At 33.8% G+C, this 19,243-nt stretch overlaps 2 protein-coding genes and 3 pseudogenes across 5 annotated transcripts, besides 2 other annotated features; 2 read left to right on the top strand and 3 right to left on the bottom strand.

Annotated features, from left to right (window-relative positions):
- Positions 1-5,129: part of a mobile genetic element that runs on past the window's edge.
- On the bottom strand, positions 750-1,537 carry TVAGG3_0797410 (annotated as a pseudogene). The gene has a single exon. A coding segment is annotated over exon 1 (788 nt).
- TVAGG3_0797400 (protein of unknown function, DUF4106 family) lies at positions 2,450-4,057 on the bottom strand (the record flags this gene model as incomplete). The annotated part of the gene is made up of 1 exon (XM_051247196.1): positions 2,450-4,057. The coding sequence occupies one exon, from the start codon at positions 4,055-4,057 to the stop codon at positions 2,450-2,452; it is 1,608 nt and encodes a 535-aa protein (XP_051082671.1).
- Positions 5,130-5,145: 16 nt separating the features above from the next.
- On the bottom strand, positions 5,146-7,089 carry TVAGG3_0797380 (annotated as a pseudogene). The gene has a single exon. A coding segment is annotated over exon 1 (1,944 nt).
- A 953-nt stretch (positions 7,090-8,042) lies between these two features.
- Positions 8,043-8,945, top strand: TVAGG3_0797370 (uncharacterized protein; the record flags this gene model as incomplete). The annotated part of the gene is made up of 1 exon (XM_001292270.2): positions 8,043-8,945. One exon carries the CDS (start codon positions 8,043-8,045, stop codon positions 8,943-8,945), a length of 903 nt encoding a protein of 300 aa, XP_001292271.2.
- Positions 8,946-15,543: 6,598 nt separating this feature from the next.
- Positions 15,544-19,243: part of a mobile genetic element that runs on past the window's edge.
- Positions 18,721-18,956, top strand: TVAGG3_0797360 (annotated as a pseudogene). Its single transcript has one exon. A coding segment is annotated over exon 1 (236 nt).

The following is a 19,243-nucleotide window of genomic DNA, read 5'->3' as shown; positions in this document are numbered from 1 at the left end:
AAGATCTGTCAAAGGCATCTGAGTTCAAAACTTTTGTTGTATCTATACTTTGAAGTTCATTGCAAAACTTGAAGTCATATTCTCTATAGTTAACTTGCCACAGATGTTTTCTAAGTTTGTCATATTCGGATTCGAATAACCTTCTAACAGTTTGCATAAGATATCTGTAAAGAATGTGTTTCTTACCAGTTCTTGTTTTCCAATTATAATGAGAGCAGTTTCATTTTTAGCACTTGGATGTTGTAAGATATTTGCAAACCAACATAAGATATACTCATAAACCTTTTCGTTTCCATTGCATATAATTTCTTTGACATGGTCTAACCAAGTTCTATAATATTATTCTTTCCATTCTACTTGTTCATTATTTATATCCAGTGAAGATAGAATAGAAGTTTGGAGAAGGTGTATAGAACTTTATCCTCGAACTGAAAATCTTCTAACTTTGACAATAAGATATCCCAAGCATCTAACATCTTCATTCCAACTTGTACAACTTTTATTTTCTTAAGTTTCTGTCTACATTCTTGTTCTGAAACTATTGTCGCTTTAGGTTGTTAAAGACTACATCCCATTCTTTCATAACATAACATTCTGGGGCAGAGTCGACATAAAATGACTAAACGTTTCAAATTCTCGACTGCTTTGTTATAGTTCGAAATGGACACATATTTCTGAATGCTTGGAAGTCATAAAATCTGAAACATCTATTCTGTACATTTTTATAAAAATAAAAAAATAATATTTTTTTATTCTTGACTTTGTTGTTGCATTTGTTGTTCTTGAGCTATTTGTGTTGAAGTTGTTCTTGTAATACAATACTTTCACCAGTTGCATCTTCCAATTCGAAACTTTCTGCCGTCATTGACAAATACATAGGACATAAAAGTTTTACAGGAACAAAGTTTGCGTCAACTAATGTCAACGTTATACTTGCCAAAGTGTTTGAGTTCACTAAGGTTGAAAATTCTGCATTCGAATGAACAATAGGCAAACCAGCAGAGAAAGTATTGTTTATACGCATAAGTATCTTTTGGTCATAATAGTTTCTGTCGACATTCGAATAACACTTTGAACCTAAGTTTGAAACAATATATAAGATTGGTGTGCTTAATGTCAATGGAATAGACATTCCTTGTATGACACCTTTTCCTGTTATAGGAAACTGTTGGTAGTAAAAACCAGAAATAAGTTTTGTATTATAGCTCATATCGTTTATAGTAAACTCAGTCGGACATCCAAACATAATGAAACCTGCTCTAGTTGCAGCACATGTTACACCTGTACTTAAAGTATTAAATAAGTCAACAAAACCTGTTGGTGGTATATCTGAGTAAGTATCTTCAAAGGAGTATTTTTTACCATTCACAACAATAAAGTCTTCTGGTGTCAAAAGAGCAAAACAGGCTTTAGTCGTCATTGTGTTTAAGGTTAGTTTACAATATCGTCCTTGAGGACTTTGTAAGTTTGTTGTTATAGAATTATATGACTCAGGGTTTTTAGTCGTAATAGTATAAACCATTATGTCTTCTGCCATTTACTTAGCAAATAAATTTTAATGAAATGTTGTGGTCGTCAAATATTTTATAACGTCTGGGAAACTATATTTTAAGTTCAACATTTCACCTCCTTTCATAACGTATATCTTGTCAATGACATTATATGAAACACCACAGCAACTAATGTCGGGTTCTATTTCTTTGATGTTTATATCGTCTGCCTCTTTCAAAAGTTTCAATAGTTCTTTCAAAACTTCATGAGGTGCAATGACATATGAGTTCACTTTTACAGGGTTGTGTTCGACCAAGTTTAACATTATACTTAAAGCTTGACAAATCTTCTCCTGAGTTTGAAGTTTGTCTTTCAGTTGTTGGTAGTCGTTTCGAATATCTGCAACAGAACTTAAGTCTCTGTTAACTTCAGGATATGTTGGTTCTTTTACAGGAACAATTGTTATACCATCTTCGTCTTTGTATGGTTTCCCCACTTCAACATCTCTGTCTTTGACATTGACAATAACACTTTGACTGTTTGTTTGAGTTGGTGAATTTAACTTCACATCTGCCACCGCCATTAAACCTTTTGAAACACTCACGCTTCTATTTTTCGGAAATGACATTTTACTTAGAATAAAAAGATGGACGTATTCGGATATCTTATTGAATTGAAGCAGAACAAAGTTTATACTCACAAACAATACAAATACATTGACAGAATAGTTCTTTACACAAACAATGGAAAATGTTATAGAATAGCAGTCTTTGCTGAACCGAAATATTTTCATAAAGCAAAGAAAGTTGGTATAACTGAATGGTGAAAGTTCTTGAAGCAGACAAAAATATAACTTCAAAACTTACAGATATTACTAAAGGAAAGTTTATAATACAATATTATGTCAAAACTGGCGTACTGTCAATATTTGACGGAGAGAAGTCAGTTCAAGAACAACTTACTGACCTGCTGCCAAAATCTGCTCGATGGAAGCTGTCGTTATGCCAATCTGAGGAGCCCCAGCAGGTTTCATCGAACGAATCTTCAAAAGAGCATCTTCCGTGAAAAGTGCTATTGGTTTTGTAAACTTCTTTGCTTTCAATTCATCTGGACCGTCTCTGTCACCAGTATATTGTATTTGAACTGTACCAACAGTTGAAATACCACCCATAAAGTCTTCTGAGTCAGCAAATGGAATGCCAAGCCAAAAGTTTGAACGGTCTCCATTTGTATATTGAGTTTTTTGACCTCCTGTATGAGTCCATACTTTCACATATGGCATAATAGAACTTTGCATTTCAGGGTTAATGGTTGTTGTGAAGTTGTTGTTAAAGTTCATAGCATCTAATGTCAAGTTGTATGACCTCATATCCTCAACTGTAGAATATTCTTCTCTTGGATAATATTTGCCATCTATGTTTATATGATATTTAATACCAGGGTTGTAGAAACAAGAATAGTCATTTATAGTTTGTCTGAACAGTACAAACATAGTATCTGCATGTTTCATTGCAGTTGTTAAAGCAATATCTGTTCTTGCACCTGCGGCTCCTGGATTTTGGTTTCCAACTTCACCTGCAAAGTCTTTGACAGATATTTGGTGTATAGGGAACATAAGTGGAACTGCAATATATTTGGCAGCTAAAGCATTTGAAATATCTGGGTCCAACATATAGACTGCAAGTCTGCTTTCTATTCTCTTGCATTCAAACTTTTCGCATGTGAACTTAACTGGGTCCCAAGCATCTCCATCAGCATTGAAATAATAGTTTACTTCAGTGTTGAGGTTTGAGAAACCAAAGTCTAAGTCAACTTTGTCTTTGCAAAAGTCACAGAACTTGGCTCCACCAGTTCCAGCTACAGTAATGCTGAATGGGTCTTGTGTTGGTGCAATGACTAAGTTATTTTTGCTTGGAGTAAGTTCGATAGAAATTTTTCCTGCCCAGTTTGGTAAGTATCTTAAAAACCTGAAGATGAGGAAAGATGACAAAGGAACTCTAAGTTTCAGTTTTACTTTGGTTACTGCTGCTGCAGTTTGTCCAGAAAGGTTAACATAAACTCCTGGAACGTTAGGGTCAAGTCTTCTTATTTTCTCAATAGTTGCATACTGGTCTGTTTGTTCTCTAGCTTGTGGTTGTACTGAGTTTCTCAAAGCGAACCATTCATAGTTTGCCCATGTTACTGTTTGAACTAAGTCAGAGTTAGAATATATCTTATATCCCATGAAAACTTCTGGAGCATATTGGTATCCGACATAGAAAATTCCATTGCAACCTTTCTTGTCAGACAACTTGGCAGAAGGTTTTATTTCAATGTCTTGTTCCACGTATAAGAATGAGTTGTCAATAGAAATAATATGAAACCTGTCGCAAGCAATATCTACTGTTGTTGAAGAACCTTCTCCAAACTCACCTACGTTTCCATAAGAAACAGCAGTTGTATATTCGTAAGTTCCAGGAACTATTTCTGACCTTCTAATGGCATTGTCGCATTCGTTATACCATTCGGAAACATTTCCGTTCATGGCATCCAAAACTGTTGGCGTTATATTCTGAGCGGCGTACATTTCATATGGGTAAAAATATAGAATAGTTGGATTTATGTGTCATAATAGAACCCACTCGGACCAAGCTTTACTTTCTTCCTGACTGAGTTTTTAACTCTTCTTTTTCCTTCATTGCCACTACTTTCACTAGATGAAGTTACTTCTTCACTACTTTCACTTTGTTCTACTCTTCTTCTTTGGTGTCGCTTTTGGTAACTTGCCCTCTGCTTCAAGTTGTTGCATCTTTGCCTCATGTTCACCTAGTATGTTGTAAATTTCCCATGTCCTTTTTGCCTTTGGGCTCTGGTCGCCCATCTCAGGTAACCTATATCCTAGAAAGATTTTGTCATAGTTTGTATTTGAGTCTTCGCTTATTGTTTGCATGACTCTTTCCTGAGTTTCCGGTTCAAGCTCTTCAAACAGAGCTTGTCCATATGGAATAAGCTCGTTTCCAAATATATGTTTTTGTAGCCATTCTGGTTTTCTTTCCATGTAACCAATAATATCTTTTGTGAATGGGAAAGCTTTTACCCAATGTTTCAGTCTTGCGTCATTTATTTCTGTAGTTGGTTTTATTTTGTCAAGGAACATGTTTTTCAATACTAACATTTCATTTGGTACTGTCCATTTGAGTTTTCTTAAATATTTCCCTTCTCAGTTCATTGTCTGCAAAGTAAGTTTTTATGACATTTTGCAAACTTTCGTTTGCAAGGTCATGTACAATAGGTTCTCTTCCTTCTCTCTCCCTAACTGTCTTTCTAAACTCTTCACCAAATATACCATCTCTATGGTTCTGTGTAGTTCTTTGAGATAAATGTTCTAGAACGTCAGGTGTTATATTTCCTTCAGCCATGTTCATTTCATACTGGTCCAAAATATCTGCATGTTTCATATCTTTCAATGGCATTAAAGCCGCGCTGAAAATACCAGCTATATCTGGTTCACCATTCACTTCCATTGCGTCTACAACTTCTTGGAATTGTGGTTGTAAGTTTATGAACCACCTATCCGGATTAGCTTTATGACCCCATCTCATTGTAGTTCCATAGTCTGCAGAAACAAAAGTAGGTTTGTTTCCATATTGGTTAGGTTCTGAATGAACTTTAAACAATGTTTCATTTCTATATGTTTTGTTGAAATTTAACCTTTTATTTTCACCGAGTTCAGCCAAAGATTGAACTTTATATGGTCGTAAGTAAAAAGGATTATTGTATTTGCGTACATTTTCTTTCAGTACTTCCATTCTATGCTGAATATTTTCATCTGATGTTGGAGTCTTTTGTATGTCGGCGAACATTTTTCGATATTCTTCTACTATGTCAGCCGAATTTTTCTTAGACTCTTGGAAAGATTCCATATTCTCCGCATACACTTGTTGAGGGTCAAGATTTTTCGGCTGTTCCAAATCTTCATCTAGTTCTGTGAAGTTAGTTTCCAAAGGAGGGACTTGTTCGTTTCCTTCAGGCTCTTCTAGCTGTTGTTGCTGAACTATTTCTTCCATGTCTGGTTGTATCTGAACTTCTTCCTGTGGAGTTTCTTGTACCTCATCTGCTGGCATTTCATATATTCCGAGACAGTTTTTAAAAAGTTCCCTATCTAAGTCATCCGGACTCATAAACCTTTCTTCTTTCGTTCCGTCTCTATTTTTTACGCGTTTCATGAAGAGAGTTGAATTATCATTTAGCTCTGACACCAAATATCTCGGAGTAAATTCATTCATGTCATTTGGATGATATGCTATTAAATCATATCCCTTAGCGAGCTTGTATTTTCCAGGTTTGAGATTATATCCCATTTGGTGCTGAACCATAAAGCTAAATAGGTTCGGGTCAGTATTTCCTTCCTTGAACTTTCTAATAGCTTCTTTATATCTGTCACTAAAGTCAAGAGTATCTGGGTAACCATAATCTTCCTTAAGCATTTTTAAGAATTCTTGGTTTCCTTTTTCTCTACTTCTTTTATGTCCTTGCTCTGTTTGTGGTTGTTGTTGTGCAGGGTTTTGAACTGTTGGTTGTTGTGCAGGGTTTTGAACTGTTGGTTTTGGTTGTTGTTGTTGTGCTGGATTTTGAACTGTTGGTTGTTGTGTTGGTTGTTGTTGTTGTGCTGGATTTTGAACTGTTGGTTGCTGTGTTGGTTGTTGTTGTGGTGCTGGATTTTGAACTGTTGGTTGCTGTGCGGGGTTTTGAACTGTTGGTTGTTGTGTTGGATTTTGAACTGTTGGTTTTGGTTGTTGTTGTGGTGCTGGATTTTGAACTGTTGGTTGTTGTGTTGGTTTTGGTGCATGCCTGTGTCTGTGTCCATGTGACGATGTAAATGTTTTAGGTAGTCCTGGTGCAGGTGCTTCTCTTGGAGGGTTTGGTGGTATATAAGTTCCACCAGCTGGCACATATGTTCCATCTGCAGCATAATGTCCTACCTGACTTTTCGTTCTTAAGAAAGCATTTACTAGGTCTGTTTTGGTCTGTTGTAACTCTTTTTCTTGACTTTCCACAACAGTTGCTCTAACGGCGTCATAGGCACTTTGAACTGCCTGTCTCGTTGCTGCATCTGTTATTTCGTCATATTTTGTGCTACTTCTCTTAACTCGTTGTCGAAACCTTCAGACTTCAGTTTCTTTCCAGATGAGAAGTCGTTCACTAGTTTCACCTTACTATGAAGAGCTTCGAAGGCATTCTTAAAGTCAGCATTCATTAAAGCTTCATTGAACTGTCTTCATCCGCTTGTATTTTTCTCCTTATTGACCCTATAAGTTGGGCTGCTTTAGCGTTGGCTTGGGCATCTAACCAGTCATTATTAGCTTTTATATATTCTGCGCTTTTCATTGCCTTTTGCATGGCTGCGTCGTTATTTTTACTTTCTTGTGCTAAGTTTTCATACTGTACGGTTTGGTTTTGCAACTGTAAAAGTTTTTCTGCCTTTACATTTGCTTCAACTTCTTTTTTATACTCATCGCTATCCATATATGTCTTCAGGGCTTTTTGTTTTATCTCTTCATCTTTCAGTACTTTATATTGAGTAGTATGGTTTTTCAAATTTATAACATCTTGTTCCATTTTTGCTACTTCTGCTGCTTTTTCTGACACTTTTTTTCGCATATTCCTCTGTACTTAGTTCTTTCAGTTGTTCTTCTTTCTTCTTTTTCTCTACGTTTAACTCATTGAGTTTCTTTGTGTGTCTGTCATATTCTAGTTTCTTTTCGTTTTCACTTATTTGTTTCTGTATGTCTATGTTTGACTTTTTGACATCTGTTATTTGATTTTTGAGTGAACTCAAATTCATTTGACTTTGAGGGTTATAAGCTGTTCCGTCTGCAGCTCCACCATAGCCTGCCATTTTCGCTAAAAGTGCCGCTCTTAAACCTCCACTCTGTGCACCAATAACTCGGCTTAAAAGCATAGGGTTGCTTGACATTTGTTGCAACATAGTGGGGTCATTCATCATTTGTTGTTGCAACTGTTTTGTGGTGTCAGTTTTACTATTGGATGTTTCAATGCTCCCTTCCTCTTACGTATATTCTTACGTAGCTTACGTGGCATTTTAAGTGAAGTAAAAAACGGTTTTTGACAGATGTTTATATGACACTTTTTGTTCAGCACAAAAAACTACTCGGTCAAAGTGTTGTCAGTTTTGTAAAATAACCGTCCTATCTCATTCTATAAGGGGAAAAAGGCTTCTCAAAGTATACTTCCTTGGAACGCCTGTAACTTTTCCTGTAGCGATGATAGACCTTTACCTGTCCGGACAAAATTATACTATTTTGAGTGCTCTACAAAAAAGTCAACGGCGACGACTCTTAAAAACCGTTGTGTAAAAAGTTTTACCGTTGGACAAAAAAGTATATATAGAAAACAAAAAACGTTTATAGTTCATTCAATATTTGAGATAAACCGTTTTCCAACGGTAACTATTAAATAAAATAAAAAAATAGAGGGTGTTACCGTTGACGAAAACGGTTCATCTCAAATATTTAAATATCTGTCTTTTTTGGTCAGTTCATTTTTATCTAATGGAAGCCAACGCTGTTAACCACAATTCAAACATTAACAATTCTCAACCGCTAACCAAAGCCAAAGCCCCACAACCTCCAAGAACCGGCACAGCGGTTAGAATAACCACCAAAAAGTCTAACAGCGAATTAAGAGAAATTCTTCAACAAATTTGCTCTAAATATCTCAAAGACGCCGAAGAAAACACACAACCAGACGCTACATACAATACTCAGTTCTGTGAAGTTCTGAACAAAGCAATTACTAGTTCAATTGAACTTACTAAGACAATTCCAAGTCCAATTGAGCTTAGCGATGTCTTAGTTCAGTATTTTCCAACATTTACTAAGCTTATAATGTTGAGAACTTTACGCCAAGTTCGTCAAAATCTTCCTTGTTACATCCAACGGTCATTCGACAAGAGAATTGCCGAATTCCAAGTCTTTAGTTACGGATATGACGAAGATGAATACGTTGACGAGTTCGGAGACAACTGTACAAAATGGTTTGAATGTTATACGACAACACAATTTGAATTCGACTTTCTCGAATTCAACGCAGCAACCATTCATATCATTGCTCTTTACCTTTCCGAACAACAACAAGACCTCGCAGATGGAGATGTTGTTACTGTCGTCATGAAAACTCCTGAACAATTCGGAAAAAAGAAGTCTCTAATTGCCAAATTCGTTCCAGGACATCAGCTTTTCCAACGCACAGAAGTCTTCTGTATTCCTGGAACTAAGTTCTTTGTCAGGAGCGAACTCAAAGAAAGATATAATGTGTCATTCAATTACACATTATATAATGTTTTCGACCCAGAAGAAGGCTTCTTCCCAGAAGCAATGGAGGAGGAAGAAGAGGAGGAGGAAATACAAGACTCTATCCAAGAAGAGTCCTCCGAATTCACACCAGAAGACTAACAATTTTCCGAATAAAAACTTCATTTATACTAAACATCTTCGGGGCTAGAGGGCGCAACGCGCCTGGAAGCCCCACTCACCTGACCTATATTCATAAAGATTTTCCAAAAATATGATACCGCAAAATTAAAAAAGTGACGTCTTGAGTGGAGTCAAAGGTCGAAATTGCTAGCTAAATGTTTTTTTAGCGAAATTGCGTATTGTACGTTTTTTTCGCAAAACGAAACCCTTATTACAAGATAATTAAAATATATGACCTCATTATAAATGAATTTTAACTCTAGATAATTGAGAAAGCTACAAATTGTTTCTAAATCTTGAAATTATTCGATGTCAATCTAATTTTTCTTGTTATAGCCTACTTCTATGGTGTACAGGTTGTCATAATTACTATTTTAAAGTGTAAAACATGCTTATATCAATCAGGACGTTAAAATGGAAAAGTACATACCAAGCAAATGTTTGGATTTATATGCGACAGCCTTTTTAATGGATGTGACAAAGCGTTTCAATATAGATTTTGATTAAAGCATAACTGCAAATTATAATTTGACTTTATATGTACCAATAATAATGGCAATTATGAGTTTTTTTATATAAATTATATCACACCGCTTCTAGTAATTTTTAGCTTAAGCATATCATCGGCTAATTTTCAAAAAAAAGAATTTCAAATTTTAATCCAAATTCTTTTCTTAAAATTCACAATCAAATTACAGCTTATCTTTAATAGTCTTATTCATTATATGCTTTTTTTTCGGCTCCATAAAAGTCATAAATTTTTCCATCATAAATTTGTTAGAAATTGGGTTACCATTGCCAAACATTTGGATAGAAAAAGCCCAATAAATTATACCCAAAGCATCCAAACATGAAGATATCATATAAGAAATATAGTTTAATTCAGTAATTCCCTAAAATCTAAAATGTTTAAGAACGTTTGTTCAATATCTTACAATCTAATTCACAGATTTAGCATATGTACTACGTATCAAATATACAATGTGATCTCTCAATAAGCTTAGAAGGTTAATTATTAAAATTAAATAAAATTCTACAATTAGCGAAAAATAATACGGCAGATAATATGCTTATAGGTAAAGAAAATTCAAAGAGCATTCCTTAAATTTTTTCGAAATTTATCAAAACTCGAAGGTAAATCATCGAGTGATATGCGAAAAAAACTTTTTTATTCTATTAATGATAATAAATATATTAGCCATATTAAAACTTTTCATTTTTTAAAACTCATAGAAATACGTTTGATATTCTTCATTAAGAACATATAAAAACGAGTATAATTATCATAATCTGTTAATTTACAATATAAATGCTTTTCTGCTTGTAGTAAATATCAAATAAGAAAATAATAACATTATAAATTTTCAAATATAGAATATATTATCTAGCATCTAAGCATGAAGATATTTAGAATTTGGATATCTAAATTCTGCTTAGATTACTTTCAAAATATAAGTCAATAATCTTTGATTTTATTAAACGCTAATATTGGATAGTATATTTTCACAATTTAATTGTAGTTAGATAAATGATAATTCATGTAACTCATTGATTTCGATCAAAAGTTATATTCACCTTGTTAAAAAAAACCGGGTGCTTACTGATTTGAACATATTGCCTTTGAACCCCACGACATAACCAGTAGGCTAAACGTACAGTGATTTTTTTTATAAATTCTAGTATAAAATACTTCCCGCAGGGCATTTGTTTAATTATTTCACATTCTGATGACATAATTTTTAATATCATAGATAATGAAAGCGAAAAATATATAAAAATCGACAAACATGTTATAATGAATTGAGAGCTTTACGTGTCAAAAAACACATTTCATACTGATTCTATAAAAGGTATCTTTATTAAAGAAGTGTAAGCTATATCTGTTTGTTTTTTTATTATAACAAATTCAAAATTCTCTTATAAGGACTAGATGAAATCTGTATTATTAAATCATTAGCTAATGAAGGTTCAAATAGAAAGTAAATATCAATTTATATGATAGTGAAACCAAATAGTTCTTTTAATAAAAGATAACACGCTGAAAATTATTGAGTATTTGCAAATCTCAAAAATCTATTGGTGAATTTGGCTCAACTTTTAAAATTATAACATCCATATCAAATCATAAAAGCAGACAAAAATTAAAGCCAAACCTATCGGCCAATTTTTTTGATATTTTGATTTTTGAGGTATACTTTTAAAAGTGGATTTAAAGCACTGATGAAAAAACATTAACTTCTGTCGTTATGATTATTGATTTAGACAATAATGATTTTAATCTTTGATTATCAAAACACTAAAGTCATCTTTTTAACATTTGCTTGGTAGCATTAACTCAAGTCTAAAGTACTATTTTATGTGGCACTCTTAGAATTTTTGTATTCATTGTACACGCTGAAATAGTACCATTAAAGTTATGGCGGACTTTCAAAAAATAGTTTGGTCACCTTTATTCAAAATAGCCGATTTATGCTTAAAGTATCTATTCTATGTAAAATACCATATTGTATATGAAATAATGTCCTTTGTATTGAATACATTCAAATTAATGCTTTTAAAAATTCCATATCAATCAAATGAATCAAAAAAACTGAATCTTTTCATGATATTAGAAAATTAATGTTTGAAACTATATTGTAATATATATAACTCAGCTAATTTTTCCTACATCAGTTGATTTCATTATTATCTTAGTCTTTTTTTTTACTCGATAATGATTTCTTTATTGAATGGCTGAACAAAAGCATTCCAAATCAGATGAATTTGCTTAAATTTGACGTAAGAGATACAATGAACTCATCGTGAAAGTAATTGCCTCTTGATTATCTGACTATTGATATGATTTTCGTTCTTGTATAATGGAGGGAAAAAAAATCATGTCTGTTTCAGTGATATGCTCAATGGATAAATATCTTTCAGCAATTTCAATCCAAAATGTGCATTAACTATGAATTGATCACTTGTTATAATCGTGTGTCGTCAAAAGAAGATATATGCACCTAAAAATTTCATGGAATACAGAGGAGAAAACAATATTCCATCCTACTTCATATTTAACATTATTCATTACAGCAAAAAGCCATTTAATGATTTTGAATTGGAAATGACTAGACTAGCACGTGCATTCAGCATGCTTCCTATCTATTCATTTGAATGAATTGATTTCTTAATCAATTTAAATGAATTTGCGTTACATATAAGGATGAAAATTGAAACGTTATAAGCAATAAATTTCAATAATATATTTCGTGTGGCTGTATGTATATACCTAAGAAAATGAAATGGAGAATAATAATTATAAATAAAATAAATTAATTCCATTATTAAGGTCACAATTTGAACAATCTTCATTTTATTTTCTTTTGTTTACAAAACAGATAGAGTATAGATATAGAATTTGAAAAAATAATCGATGAAAAAAAAAAGGTATTGGGGCTTCCAGGCACTTCGTGCCCTCTAGCCCCGAAGATGTTTAGTATAAATGAAGTTTTTATTCGGAAAATTGTTAGTCTTCTGGTGTGAATTCGGAGGACTCTTCTTCTTCCTCCATTGCTTCTGGGAAGAAGCCTTCTTCTGGGTCGAAAACATTATATAATGTTTCACTTTTCACAAATTATATATGTTTTCATGTTTTGTCACTTTTCTGTCACTTTTCAGGAAAAACATTTTTATTATTATATATAAATGAATTTTACAAAACCACCGTTACCGTTCTTTGGAAATAAGAGTAAATGTAAAGATATTATATTGAGAGAACTTAAGAAACTACCGAATGGTCTAACATTTGTAGATTTGTTCGGTGGAAGTTTCTATATATCCCATTTATGTCATACAATATTCCCAGACTCAAAGATTATATGCAATGACTTCGACAACTATATGGACCGTCTCAAACATATTCCAGACACAAACAATATATTGAAAGAGTTAAAAGAAAAGATACCTATAGGTAAGATGAAACGTATACCATTAGATAACAAAAATATTGTGAGAGAGGTTTTGAAAAAAGCAGAATATATAGACTGGGATAGTATATCTGCTAGACTATTATATAGTGGTTCTATAAGAGTTCATGACATTGAAACACTTATGTCAAAAGTTTTATATCTTAACTATACAAATGTTTTCAAAGAGGACATAGAAAAATATATTGAGGGTATAGAGTTTGTGAGATGTCATTGGACAGATTTGTATGAAAAATATAAAGACAAGGAAAATGTTTTCTTTATAGTGGACCCGCCGTTCTATAACACATGGGATTTTCAATACCAAGTAGACTGGACTTTGAGAGACTCTTTAGAAACTTTAGACGTTATACATAACCATCCATGCTTTTACTTTACATCCGATAAAAGTGGTTTGGAAACCGTTATGAGATGGTTAGAGGACATACATGACTATGAGTTTATATATGACAAGATAGAATATGAGAGAGGTCCTATAAACCGGAGAAAGTGTCACAATAAAGAAATTTTATTAGTAAGTAAATGTGGTTTGAAATAGGACTACTTGTTTTAGGTTTTTTCCATTGTGTCATTTATTTATTTGACGTGGCAGAAAAGTACAGAGAATATGAAGATGAACCAATGCCTGCAAATGTTCAGTATATGTACTCGTAAGAGATATTTTTATCTAATATTAAATGGACGCACAGAACTTAGCGAATGCACAGCAACCTGGACAACCAAACCCAGAGAATATTCCAAATGAAGTTAGAATACAAACTGCAATGGCAAACTATGGTCAAGTGCCAACAGATGTACAAATGCAAACTGCCATGTCAAATGACGCTGCGTTAGGTTTGCCACCATGGTATGCAAATATGAGATGGAAAGAGTTTTATACAAACCCTGAAGTGGGATATAAACAACTTTATGCAGATGACGCGAACACAGGAGTTGACCCAGAATATGTTTTTCTACCAGAGGAGAAACAGAATGTATGAGCTCCAGTTAAAGAATGCTATGGAACTCAACAGGAAACGTAAGAGACTAGGCGGACATTAGATTTTTACATATAGTAAAATGGGTTTCTTCAGTAGTATTGGAAACTTCTTTCAGAAGAGTTGGAAGAGGTATATGGAATGGAATAAAAACCGTAGGAAGAGGAATTTGGAACGGAGTCAAAAATATTGGTAAAAGAGTAGGTCAGTTTGTTGGTATTATACCTAAAGACCCTGAACCAGAAGAGCAAGCTCCTGTTATACAACAGCCTGAACCTGCACCACAGTCTAGTTGGCAACCAAATCCAACACCTCAACCGTATTAAAAAATTATATTTTTACCGTTCGATAGTAGTTGTATATGAAACTAAGTTCCAAGTAAAACGCATGGTATAATGGAATTATTCTTTTTCTTCCATCTGTAGTAAACCATACTTGAAAGTCTGAAATACTTCCACTTGGTGGTTCGTATAACTTTGTAGGTTTTTCGTAAAAGTCATTTGCCAAGCATAAGAAAGAGTTTTGGGCGCCAGAAAATGAAGCATGAACAATAATAGCATCTTGGTCGAAAACATTTTCATATGTTCCATTAGGGTTTTCGACTTCATAAAAGTCTGGGTGTACTGGATATGCTGCAGGCTGATTTAACATCCTCATAAATCTATACCATGCCAAGTTGTTATATTTTGTAGAAATATAAACGTTTTCTCCAAGGTCTTCTATTCTATTGATTTTAACAGTTGCATTTTTCCTGTCATAAATAATATCGAGATGGTATTCTCCCTCGTCAATGTTTATACTGGTTTGCATATTCGATATAGATATCGTTTATTTTTTCTTGAAAAGCTTGAAGAGTTGTTTCTAAGTTTACAAGCAAACTAACTTGTAAAGTTTTCCCTGTTCAAATTTCTCATACATACGTTTTTCTTTGTTATAGTATCGAACTTCAAAACCGACCGTAAATGGGAAACCATGTATGGCTTCTGAAATGAACTTCATTCTACGAAAGCCAATAGCTTTTGTGACAGATGGGTCTCTTAGCCATCTTAATGGGTAGTCAAAACGATAGCCTTCATGCTTTACGGTCTCTGTCTCAAACTTTTGACCGACATTAGTAAAAGTTCATCTAATGGTTTTAGTTGTAGCAACTCTTGAATTTTCTTTTTCTATTGAAGCATATTTTTATCTATAATAAAAATGTCGAAAGATATTGCTTCCATGAGAGAAATACAACACAACCGACAACTCATTGTGCAAGCTCTAAATAAGAACACAACAAACTTTTCAAACTATTCTAAGATATCTGAGTCATTGAAAGAAGGAAACTTAAAACTGACAATAAACCCAATGACAGATGAGTTTCTATTTCAAGACAAGAAGAACATACTACTGTCTGTATAAATCCAACAAAAGGAACTTTAAACGAGAAACCTATAAATGAACTTCTTTTGAAAGCAGATGTTGACAACAAAGCTGACAAAGAATATGTAGACGATGCAATAGCAAAAGAAGAAGAAAGAGCTAACAATGCTTATGCAACAAAAGAAACATACTCATCCTGAACTAGCAGACAAAACATATGTTGACAATAAAATGTCAAGTGAAGTGACAAGAGCTGAAAACGAATATTCTAAAAAGACTCATACACATTCTATATCTGAAATAACAGACTTAAACGTTAGCCTTGAAAAGAAAGCGGATGAGGAATATGTGGCTAGTAAGTTAGAGAAGAAAGCGGATAAGGAATATGTGGATGAAAAAGATAATGAAATTATAGAAAGGGCTGAATGGTATCATGAATGGACATCGAAGATTTTTAAAAAACTAAAGCCGATACAGGATGGGTTTCAGGATGTTTAGACCTTAAAGCAGATAAAACTTATGTTAACGATGAGTTAGAGAAGAAAGCAAATAAGACTCATACACATACAAGTTTTACAACTGTTGCTATAGAAAGTATTGAAGGAACGGTTTGAAGAAACTGGTGGGGATGCATTATATTGTAAACCTCCTAAACTTTCCACAAGGTTTAACATCGGATGACGACATAACGACGATGAGAAACATTAGATGTAAAGATGTTTATGTCATGAAGGATGAAACATAATATTAAATTCACTGCTCAAGATTTATATGACAAGAAAGCAGACAAAACAGAGCTTCAAACATTAAAGACAGAAATGCTTCAAACATTATATCCTATAGGCTCTATTTATACGTCAATGAACTCTACCAGACCAGAAGTAGTACTTGGTTTTGGAACTTGGACTCAAATAGTCGACAGGTTTTTGTATTGTGCAACTCTTCAAAGGAAACAGGTGGGAAGTAAAACGATTTCAGGTGAAAATTTACCTGCACATAGTCACTACATAGATTTAAGTACATCTCAAGCAGGTTGGCATAAGCATAGATATTGGGATTGGTCAGCAATGACAAAAGGTAAAGGATATGATGTTAAAGACAACGTTCAGTTTGCTATAAATTGTTTCTGGAGTAACACTGAGGGAGGAGGAAACCATACACATCGCGTTTCAGGATATACGCAAACAACGGGACAAAGTAAAGACTACATGCCACCTTACATGACAGTTTACGCATGGTATAGAAATGCTTAGTCGTCATTTTCAACTTCTTTAGCATATTCGTCAGGAGTTGTCTTATATTTGTTAGGAACTGTCTTTGAAAGTATACCACCTTGAACTTTGACAAGTTTGAAACGAGGTCTGACAATAGTAGTTTTATCTTCTGCTTGCAGTCTGTACATTTTGCCATGTTTGCCTAAAACTTCATAATATTCTCTTGTATACTTTCTTCTATTTTTACGAAACACGAATGTGAGTACCTGTCGGGTTCCCATTGTTGTCATAGTCAATAGTATTTTTCATATGGGTCGCGTTTAGGTATTTCTATTTTTACTTTGTCACCTTTCTGAAGTTTTGAAGCCCGGCATTCTTTCTTGTTTGTCTCTTTTTGACTAAATTATTAATATATAGTCTTTCTCTAAGTCAGGGTTGTTTTTCATTTCTTCGGGGGAGTGGTTTCCCAAACCTTTTTGTTTACGGCTATTGTAAATATTTAAAACTTGTCTCATCTTTGCCATGGAGAAGTGTCTATATTTGTCGTCATATGACATTTCATTTGCTTCACCACCTTGTGGTTGGTTTAAGTCTCTAACATTTTTATACAACCGTCAATGACACCAAGAGCAGAATGGTTTTTGGTCGACAATGAAATATTGGTTTACATTTTTTGAACGCAGATAGTTTTTTACATCATCTGATTTGAAAGAACTTTCACAGTCAGATGTCAGTTTTGTTGGATGGTATTTGTCAACGAATATTGTCAAAGCAGTTTTCACATCTAAAATATTTTTGGACATAATGGTATGGCTTCACAGTATCTTGTGTTTTGACCAACAAATATTAACCAGTATGGTGGTCCATCTGTTCTAACTCTCGGAATGTTTTCCAAGATATCCATAAACCAAGCATTTGGTGTTGAACTAAAGATTTTTATCATGAGTGCTTTCTTTGTCCTTTAGAAACATAGGGGTCCTTGTTTGGATTCGTCGTCATTTTTTATCCTATAAGAAATGGGTTTATTTGGCGCATTAGCAGGAGTTGCATCCAGATTTTTTGCCCGCAGTGGGAACAATAGCCAGAGGTGTATTTGGAGTTGGAAGGAAGATTTTGAGTACATTAGGTATACTTAAAGAGAAAGCACAACCTATTATACAAACTGTACAGAAAGGTTGGGATGTAGCACGAGATGCAACAAATCTTATTCCAAATCCTGAAACAAGAGGAAAAGTTCAAGGATGGATGGACAATGTAGAGAACAAGCAGGAAACTATTATAACAAAGCAAATGACTACTATAACCAAGCAGGACACTATATGGACCAAGGTGAAAAGATTCTTTAACAGAGGATATAACCATGCACAACAATGGGTAAACAATAACCAACCTCAACCGCCTCAAACGTGGGGAATGTAAAGTTTTTTACTGAGATGAAATGAACAATACAGCATTGAGACAAATGGGTTCAAGATGGATTTGGTCGGCTTCCAGCAGTTACACCACGTTTTTGTCAAGTTCTTCCTATACCTCAGGAAGTTTTAGACCGACTTAAAAAACAACAACAACCAGTTGAAAACAAACCAAACTAAAATTTTTTACTGAGATGAAATGACCGAAGAAGTTGAAACGGTAGATTTGACACCACAAACAAAAAGTTCAGAACATTGTCAAAACCTGTCAAAGAACTTACAGATGAAGAGAAAAATTCAATAATAGAAAGTGCCAGGTCTGGAAATACAAACCCTAACTACAAAGTCACTTTTCATAAAAATGGAACGGCAAGTATCTCAAAAAAGAAACAGACTCTCACAAATAAATATTGAAGTCTGAAGGAGCTTTCGAGACAAACAGATGGAAAAGTTTACTTCACTGACCAACAGTTCATTATAGAACATCTCATTGACTTAGAGTCGAAATATTCTAAACTTTACAACAAACACAAAAAGTTGAAAGGAAAACAAAAACAAATGGCATATGATATTTATGAAGATGTTGACGACACAACTGTTCCTGCAAGTGAAGTAAAGTCAGAGAAACCGAAAAGTGACGAAAAACCGATAGAAGAAGAAAAACCAAAAACTGAAGATAAACCAAAACCAAAGTTTAGTTTGGAAACTAAACCAAGTCAACCTTCATTAGCTGGTATGGTTGGCGTCAAAGACTATGGCAGTAGGCGGTTATGTAAAGTAAAGAAAAAATATTTTTTATTTTTATAAAAAATGCCCCATATAGAATGGATAGAAGTCTGCTAGAATAAAAGCAGAGTTACAAAGATATGGTTGGAGAGTTTCGAAGAATTTTAAATATAGGAAGGGAAGACCCATAAAAGTCTATGACAAACTGGCTGGTCTGACCTACGAAATGGATTTGGAAACAGCACGTGCCAATTATCCAAACAGACTAGAGAGGTTAGAAGAAGAACGTCTTATGGACATGCCTTTCGATGTTAGTGAACATTGCATGAAGTAAAAATTTATTTTTAAAAAAAGTGACATTTTTTAATTTTATTTGAAATGTACGCTGAGTTTGTTGGAGAAGACCGTTGGGAAACTTGTTTTGTTAGATGAGAAATATGAAATGGCATACCATTTTAAACAATATATTTTTACATATATTAAATGCTTCAGGTTGAAAAACAAAAACAAAAGTAGCAGATACAAACCGTTAGACTATATCTTTACAAAATGCTGGTAGGACTATTTCAGATGAAAAATTTCATCCCGAGTATACAGGTTTGACTATCCAATTCGTTGGCT

The sequence above is a fragment of the Trichomonas vaginalis genome, chromosome VI (assembly GCF_026262505.1).
Source record: "Trichomonas vaginalis G3 chromosome VI, whole genome shotgun sequence".
NCBI classification, from domain to species: domain Eukaryota; phylum Parabasalia; order Trichomonadida; family Trichomonadidae; genus Trichomonas; species Trichomonas vaginalis.
The sequence above is the reverse complement of the archived record's forward strand: the minus strand, read 5'-3'. Positions and strand labels throughout refer to the sequence as shown.